Source organism: Ammospiza nelsoni, chromosome 9 (assembly GCF_027579445.1).
Source record: "Ammospiza nelsoni isolate bAmmNel1 chromosome 9, bAmmNel1.pri, whole genome shotgun sequence".
In the NCBI taxonomy this organism is placed as follows: Eukaryota; Metazoa; Chordata; class Aves; order Passeriformes; family Passerellidae; genus Ammospiza; species Ammospiza nelsoni.
The window spans coordinates 12086456-12095801 of NC_080641.1; the positions used below are offsets into that span (position 1 = coordinate 12086456).

Below are 9346 nucleotides of genomic sequence, written 5' to 3' on the forward strand. Positions count from 1 at the left end.
CTTAAAACTCTTGCTGCTCTGTAGTGCTCTGGCACCACTGGTCTGGGATCATGTCCTTGGTGGGAACACTCAAAATAAATGTGGTTCTCCATCAAAAACTCCACTGTAAGAGACAAAAAGGGTGCTGGGGAATCACAGTGCCCTGAGAGTGTTATCTGGCTCTTTGGGTTGCCTGGTTTATGGAAAGGGTGGAACAAGAAAGTGATTTTGATTTATAACCAGCATCAGTTTGCTGTTTTGCAATAAATATGGCCCAACCAGCTCCAGGATGTTCAGAGGTCTCTTACCCAACAGGTTCAAATATTTGGCTCCATTTTCTGTATGTGAAATGAGCAATTTGGGCAACCCTTAAAAATAAATGTTTACAGCACTCAGAAAATTAATAGGGTACAATTCCAAGAGGGATTAAAAAAATTAGTAAGGAAATACTCAGTACACATTTCCACTGCAGGAAGTTTTACACCCACTATTTCCCATGACCATGCTCCTGATATTCACCAGTGACTGGGAAGGAAGAGCATAATGAAGGAACCCTCACCTGAGAATCTGGCCAGGCACAGTTTTAAGGAGACTGACATATATCCCAATTGCTTTCTGTGTGTCAATGACAAGATCCATAATTACCATGTGTATTTTGATCTTCACTGATACTCACCAGCTACAGGAAATTACACACTGTGCTGTACCTGCTGCAAGTTTATCCCTTTGCTATCCTGTCATTAACTGTTCTCCCTTTGGGACTTGCAGCATCTCCTACTCCAGCCACTGAAATGGAAGAAAATGCCAACACCAGCTTGGAAGAAGACTTTGAAGGACAGGCAACACATACAGGCAAGGAAACTAACTGGGATTTTTTCCCAAAAATAAGTTAAACTGTCAGTGTTCACTAGGGAAGCCCAGAATTCCAGTGGCCAAACCTCTTGCACAAAAACCCGGGTTCCAAAGGCAATGAGAAGGTGTTTTGGGGCACGTGACAGCCCCCATGGAGGGCAGGTAACACCAAATTACAACAGTTGTAATTTACAAAATTGTGCTGCTCCTCCTCAAACCTGAAGCAAAGAGCAAACACAGGGGACACTTGACAAAGCCACCAAGAGCCATGGCCCAGCATGGCTCCTGTTGGTTTATTGCCTCACTCCTGTGGTTTATTGCTTCACTCTGCTCTCAAGGGGAGGAGACAAGACAACAAAAGAGCAACAAAACCCACATTAGAACTAGGTGATAACGTTTCACTAGAAAGGCAAAATGATTTTTTCCTTCTTACAGAAGGAACACTCGTGCTAAAAATGCCCCTTGTGGCAAACACAGCACAGCATTTAGAAGGTTTAAAAAGAGACCTCACTCAAAGCCATCATTCTTTTTAATCCAGTGCTCAATCACCAGGATTTTTATAAGTACTGACATTGTGTTCAGCTCTACAGCTCCTCCACCCTGCTGCCAGGTAACAGGATGCCAATCATTGCCTCCCTCTGCTCCAAGGGCTTTTTTCCTTGGAGCTATAATGAATGCAGCTCTTGTAATAACTCCAGGATTATTTCCCAACCAGCCTTGCTGCTGGTGGCCAAGATTATGATATATGCACAGAGCTAGTGGAAGGTCTCTTCTAACTCAAACAATTCTGTAGATATGTGTGTATATATATATATATATATATACACACACACATACACACACACCACATCTCATTTTCATCACATCTTCCTTCTGAAAATGAGACCTGCTTACCCAGTCTTTTCTAAATTTTCCATAGGAAACTTCACCTCTGAAAACACTGAAATATTCTTTGGTTTTGCTTTATAATCTAAGATGCAGATTAAATGTTTTCCTTTTGAAAAACAGCCTGGAATTATGAAAATTTTTCCCCCAATTTCAAAACTTAAGCAGTTTAATCAAGCAGCTCCAAAGACCAAGATCTGCATTACAAACAGAGTTATCATTTGCCTTATGGGTTACTCTTCCATTGCAACAGGTATTGTTTGGGGTTTTAAAAAATAATCTCAAATGTCCTGCATTCTTAGTTTTACTCCCAATCCTTATGCACATTTAATATTAAAATTTTATTAAATATTTAAATTAATATTTAAATAACCTGTTTATCAAGAAATCAAATCTTTGTCTACAAAACACTACTTTTGGCCAGCATGGCAGTTTTATGATGTTTCAACATCCTCATTCATGTTAACTGCTCATGTAGTTCACCAAAATCCTTCCAAAGTATCCTGATGGAAACCAGATCTCTGAAATGATTCAGGTGAGAAAAACCCTTATTCTTTCTTTTTTCTTTCTTCTTTCATTGAACCAAAAGCTCTGGTTCTCACACTCCTGGAGAGTGCTTTGGAAGGAATAGACACAGATAAACTGAGGCACAGGACAAACCATCAAAGAAACTTCTCAGGAAACCTCTTGTTGCAGCCACTTTCTCACCCAACTTCATCTCTCTTAGGGCCCAAAGGTGTGATCAATGACTGGAGGAAGTTCAAATTAGAGAGTGAAGATGGAGACTCCTTACCCTTGAGCAAGAAAGAAATGCTTAGACAAATGTCTTCACCACACAGATCTTTCAGCAGAGATGACAAAGACACCCGAGAGAGATTCTGCCGTAAGGTAAGATAAGCACAAGGAATTAACTTTGGCTCTGTATAAAACATGCCTGCTACAAGGTAGAAAATCTTGAATTTTCCACTCAAATTCCATGTGACTTAGCAAAGTTCTCACAATGCAGACAGAACACATGTGCAAAACAATGGAGCTGGGGAAGGGTCTGGAGCACCAGAAAGGGCTGAGGGAGCTGGGAAACAGGCTCAGCCTGGAGAAAAGGAGGCTCAGGGGGGACCTTGTGGCTCTGCACAGCTCCTGACAGGAGGGGACAGCCAGGGGGTCAGGCTGTGCTGCCAGGAACAGGGACAGGAGGAGAGGAAATGGTCACAAGTTGTTCCAGAGGAGTCTTAGATTGGATATCAGGAAAACTTCTTCCCCATAAGGGTGGTCAAACATTGAAAGGGGCTGCATAGGCATTGATGGCATCACCATTCCCAAAAGAATCCAAAAAAATAGGAACATGGTGCTCAGAGACGGGTTAGAGGTGGATTTGGCAGTGCTGGGTTAATGGATGGACTTAATCTTAGAGGGCTTTTCCAGTCTTGATTAGTGGCTCTGTGATTCTCTTTACCCAGTCCTCTCTCAAGCAAAGGGTAATTTCAGTAAAACAAGCAGTGTATTTCACATCTACCACAGCACAGCTTGACCTTTGTTCCTCCCTTCTCTGCCACAATGCTCTATCCTTGGTTAGTGCAATGGAAAATTTTTAGCAGGTTTAAAAACCTGTAAGTCAGGATAGAGCTCTGAGCCTGAACATCACTACTCATGATCATTTACTGATTCTGAAACAGAGGGGAACCAAACACCCAATTGTAGCCATGATATTTTCTGAAAAATCCTTTCCTTAGGATTTTTTCTTCTGAGAAGCTGAGAAGCCTCAGGAACAAAATGTAAACAATGGTTATCTGCTGCTGTGGAATGCAACAGGTGGATCTGTGATTGGTCTCATGTGGTTGTTTCTAATTAATGGCCAATCACAGTCACTTGGCTTGGACTCTGTCTGAGACACAAGCCTTTGTTATCATTCTTTCTTTTTCTATTCTTAGCTAGCCTTCTGATGAAATCCTTTCTTCTATTATTTTAGTATAGTTTTAATATAATATATACCATAAAATAATAAATCAAGACTTCTGAAACATGGAGTCAGATCCTCATCTCTTCCCTAATCCTTGGACCCCTGTGAACACTGTCACACCCAATAACACAGGAATTAAGCCTGCTTCACTACTGGCAAAATTTCCACCAACTCTTGGTGGAAATTTTAATCAATTTTGATTTTAATAAAAAATTTATTCCATAAATTTTCGCCAGATGTAGCCACTGCCTTCAGTCCCATCATGCTAACAGGCAAGCGTTGAGACAGGATCTTCACCTGTCTCTCAACAAGACCTCCCGGAGCTGTAGGGGGACACAGTATGGGTAAATTAAGGTGGTATAGAATATAATCTTATCCCCTAAAGAGTTGCAGCTGAACCAATTACTAAAGATTAGGAGCAGGCCTGATGTTAACAGGCTGCAGCTGTAGCCAATAAGAAGAGTGTTTTAAAAGAGTGGATTGGTTGCTTGAGAGAACTGGAGTCAGTTGGCTGCTGTGAGGACAAGGAAGAGTCAGTGCTTAGAGGAATTGCCTATAAGAAACATCAAGGAGGTATGAAACTCTAACAGTATGGAATCTTTGCAATGTAATGACAATAGAACTCTTGTAATATAATGGCAACATGGAGCAGCTGCAGGGAGTGATGGCTCTTCTAGCTTGGCTTTTGGTGCTCTCCAGACAGAGTAGGGGGGTCTGTCCCTTTCCCCATCCCAGCCCCAAGGGGCCCCCAGTCCCTCACGTCCCTCTCTGGCTCTCCCCAGATGAGCATGCAGGAGTACGAGCTGATCCATGCGGCGCAGGAGGACGAGAGCTGCCTGCAGCAGTACCGCAAGCGCTGCATGCAGGACATGCACCAGCGCCTCAGCTTCGGGCCCAAGTTCGGCTTCGTGTGCGAGCTGCAGAACGGGGAACAGTTCCTGGAGGCTGTGGAGAAGGAGCACAAAACCACCACGGTCATCGTGCACATTTACGAGGACGGCGTCAAGGGCTGCGAGGCCCTCAACAGCAGCCTGGCCTGCCTGGCGGCCGAGTACCCCACTGTCAAGTTCTGCAAGATCAAGGCCTCCAGCACGGGCGCCGGGGATCGCTTCTCCAGCGAGGTGCTCCCCTCCCTGCTGGTCTACAAGGCCGGGGAGCTCCTGAGCAATTTCATTAGTGTTTCTGAACAGTTCGGTGAGGAGTTTTTTGCTGTGGATGTGGAGGCTTTCCTAAATGAGTATGGGCTGCTACCCGAGAGGGAGCTTCCGGCGCTTGGAAACGGCACGGATGAGCCAGATGTTGAATAATATTAGAGCCAGAGTCCTCACTGCCTCCCCTTTCTCTTCAGTCAGCTGTAAATCAATGTCAGTAATGCCCATCCCACTTAGAAAAGGCTGTCTTTGCTGATTTACTTGTAACAAATAAAGATATAAAAACTGTTTAACTGTTAGCATGTGAATTCTACTTACAACACATACAGCTGGCAGTCCTGCACATACTTCTATGCCAGCCACAAGTAATAGGAAGAACAGCAGTGATATTTAAGAAATATAGGAAAAACAAACTAAAAATTGAGGGCCCATGCCTTTCTCCGCAAAGCACAAGTCGTTCATCTCAGTGGGGACAGGAGTGGTCCATCCCTCTGTGCACACAAAAAGCCATCTCCATGCTCTGGAGTTACAGCAGTCCTGGCTCCTGATTCACTTCTACCAACTTTGGCAGGAACAAGCAATTTTAAGGTCAGACAAATAGGCCACAGTCCTTGCACTCCCAAATGGCTCAAGTATCTAGGTCATTATTTCATTCCACATTTAATACTCAATACTGATGCAAAGGGAGAAGTTAGCTTGGTGCTCCTGTAAGTTTTTCACCCAAACGGCTGACACAGACACAGCATCAGCTGATCTCAATTCATCAGTGCTCCCTATGCTGAGCAGCAGCATCTAAAATGCCTGTGATTTTCTGGAAAAGTATGTTATGTTTATGTAATAACTCTGAATAAAGCTTATCAGCTCTCAAAACCTGCCATTGGAAGTGTGGAATATATTGGTAGTACATAACCTTACTCTTAGAAACATGTGAAATATTAGTAAGTACTCACAAGATATTTACTATAATCAAAGTTTTAAGTTTTGTTAAAGGGAAGCTGCTGAGAACTACAATTTAATAATCTGATTGAGTGGAAGATATGGGATAAATTTACTATAGACATTCTCTGGTACAAAACAACAAAAACATTAGAAACACTTCAGAGACTTCTGCAGACTGACAAAGCTAAAGGCTGGATTTGACTGGGGATGGAAGTACTTTTATCTTACTAAAGATCTTAACAGCACAGATTAGTTTATAATATTTGAGATTGTCAAAATCTTAAAGACTATTTCTCTTTTGTTTGTTTATTTTTTCCTTTTGTTCTATTAAAATGCTACTGAATTGTTTTTCCATGGATGACTATTTTAAAAGAGCTCCAGAAACTTCACATCATGCACACTAAGCAGTGCAAATGAAGTTCATTATCATCTCACTTACAACTTCTCTAACCTGTAAAACAATTCATTACTTGATTACACCAAGAATCCCAACAGCATGTTCCTAAAATGTCATGATTTCCATGCTGTAAATTGCTGAATGAGAGATTGTCCCAAGTGTTTCTGATTGAATTCCAGGGGAAATAAAGCTTTTCCCTTGGAGCAGTCCTCTCTCCTCTTACTGAAGCATGAAGTTGACCCCTCAGGTAAAGCCACTTTCATCTTAACATTTCATTTGTCTCTTCAGAATATTTGCAGATCTACTACTTTCAGATGCACCCAACAGCATGAAAATCCAATGACCTTACAGGAGTTTAGGTAGAGAATACTGAATTATCTTTGTCCATCACAAAAGTAACCAGTTACCTGAACAGCAGAACAATATTTCTCTTGCATTTAATGACATATTTTGAAGAAGAGACATGAAAAATTTCTATCCTCTGCACACCAAAAAAATCTCCATGTAAGCTGTGGGAACTTAACTTCCATGAGAACTTTCCCTCTTTATCCAGCTTGTTTTAAAAGCTATGAGGGTGTACATCAGCAGCCTCATCACATAAGCTTCATTTTTCTGAGAACAAGGCTGAAAGCACAAAACCCCAACAAAAACACCACAGAAGCTCCACCTACAGCTACTGTATAAGTTGACACTCCAATTTAAGAGACAGATTTAACGTGCTTAAGTAGGATTTGCTTCTACCTGTAATTTAAAACACAAAAACCAAAGAGCAAACACAAATGTGGCATCGAGCCTCAACAGAAGCCCATGACTAATGAAGTTGCAAATAATACTCTAATCACAGCAGTTGTCAGTTTCTGCAGGAAAAAAACCCAACCTTAAAAGCAAAAAGCAAGATTTGACTTAAACATTTATTACTGTATAAAGGTTTTTGAGTAGCAAACAGTAAATGCTTCAACAAGCACATGGGAACAGCCTGCCTGCTACCCTGGGCTGTGGTTACTCTTCATTTTGACTCAAAGTTACAGTGACCCCAAGTCCCCAATTATTCTGATGGAGCAGAGGGGAGAAGAAATTATCAGTGGTGTCACTGCTGCTCAGGCTGAGAGCAAAGCCTCTGGTCAATGCCAGTGTCCTGCCGTCAGCTGGGACAGTTACTTTCCTCCCAGCAGCCTGGACAGGGCTGTGTTGTGGATTCAGTACAGGATCATTTTGATAACACACTGATGCTTCAGTTGCTGCTGAGCAGAGCCAAGGACTCTGCAGTGTCCCAGCTGCAGCAGGAGCTGGGATGGAGCATGGCCAGCAGAGCTGATCCCCCTGGGATATCCCACACCAGGGCATGCCAGGCCCAGGGTAGGAACTGGGCAGTGGCCAGGAGGCGCTGAAGGCTGCTGAGGGAGGGGCTGGGCATCACTGGGTGGGTGGGGAGGGATCACTCACTGCACTGGGATCACTCATCTGTCTGGATTGTACTCCCCTCTCTCCTTTTGTTATCTCCATTTTCATTATTATTATTACTACTATTATTATATTGTACTTTATTTCAATTATTAAACTGTTCTTATTGCAACCCAAGAGTTTTATCTTTGTTCCAACCTTCCTGCCCCTTGCCCCAGGGAAGTGAACAAGCCCTGTGTGGTCCTCAGTTGCCAGCTGGGGTCAAACCATCACAACCTGTCACAACTTACCACACCAAATGCTGCCTTCAGATGTGAGGAATTATAAACCTCCAAGACCAAGTGACCAAGACCGCTGAGGCTTTTAAAACCACATTTTAAAACCCCATGGCACAGAAAATAATGATTCTGTAAAATTATTTTGTACTATAAATTTTAGAACTATACTTAGAAGAGCCTGATTTTCAGATATGGAAGTCCAAATTATTCCTCTGAACTCTTACATACTAAAATAAATTATGCATCTGCAATCATGGACATGAGTTAACAAAGCTCAGTATCAGTCACAGAGGATTTTTCTCAGACTGAAAGCTTTGGGGTATTATACAGGTAGGAAAAGGACAAACCTACAATGAAATCTGAGTAAGAGTTATGCAGTAGTCAGGAAACAGATTTTTAAAAGGTTGTTTTCCTTTCCTCTTACACATACATTTTAATTTATCTTAAACCCTCATTATCTTACACTATCAACAGTACAAAATGGTACAAGAAAGGATGGGACAATAAAATCCCCTCTTGGTTAGTCCTGTAATTCTTAGACAAGTGAGAACCTGCTTTCTTCTACATCCACAATTTCCTCATGGCAGGATGACTCGAAGGCTCAATCTGTAGGTACAAGTCAAATTACTCCTTTCTTCTTTGACATGGTTGATTAATTTATTATTGCACAGATGGTACTTCAACTGTCTCTTATATTATACCTGGAATCTCCACCAGAGCAACTTCTTTCTTTGCCTTCCTCCAAGCCCAAACTGGAAAATGAGATCTCTGCTACTGAGTTTAGTCCTAAACTGAAGGATTAATTTCACCATGACCACAAAGAAAAGGATCATTTACTAAGCACTGAATAAGCTTAGCAAATGTTAAGAGAGGAAGAAAAAAGAGGAAGAGTTCTTTTCAAGGGGAACCCTGGAATAATACATCCCAACAAGCTCTATTTTTGACACCACAAGTACTAAACAAGAACAACTACAGAAAGTGTTTCAGGACAATTATCTTCTCTGGTGTCAGAGATGCTGTACTTCACTTCTGTGGCTGCATTTTGTGTTACAGGCAACTAAAGAATAATCATTTTGTCTTTTACCTTCAAAAGCACACGCTGCTCTCCTTAACAAAAAGAGACAAAAGACAGTGCCTTCGTTCTAATTACAGCCCTGTTCCTCCTTCTAACAGAGATGGTAGTAGAGCAATTTTTAAACCAACCATATTCTGAATCACATTACAAAATTACTCCCATTTTCTGGATAACCCTCAGCCTCCCCTGGATGTCATCCCACCTCCTGATTCCTGCCTGTTGATTCCACTGACTGGCACAGAATAAAAGCAATTCTAGAACCCACAGCAGCTGAACCCAGTGCCTCCATTACAACACTCACCACCCTCCTCCAGGAGGCCCCCCTTGAGCAATGCTGAGCACAGAAGATCAACACTGTCTTTCAGAAAAGCAGCTCTTTTTTCCAAACATGTAAAAACAGAATACACAAGTGAGGCAACAGTAGTCAACACA

At 42.1% G+C, this 9346-nt stretch overlaps 1 protein-coding gene across 1 annotated transcript; it reads left to right on the forward strand.

Moving 5' to 3' along the window:
• The first annotated feature begins 755 nt into the window (after positions 1-755).
• PDC (phosducin) lies at positions 756-5625 on the forward strand. The gene is made up of 3 exons (XM_059478527.1): positions 756-831; positions 2444-2604; positions 4456-5625. The coding sequence occupies exons 1-3, from the start codon at positions 771-773 to the stop codon at positions 4978-4980; spliced, it is 747 nt and encodes a 248-aa protein (XP_059334510.1). The 5' UTR covers positions 756-770; the 3' UTR covers positions 4981-5625.
• The last annotated feature ends 3721 nt before the right edge of the window (positions 5626-9346 follow it).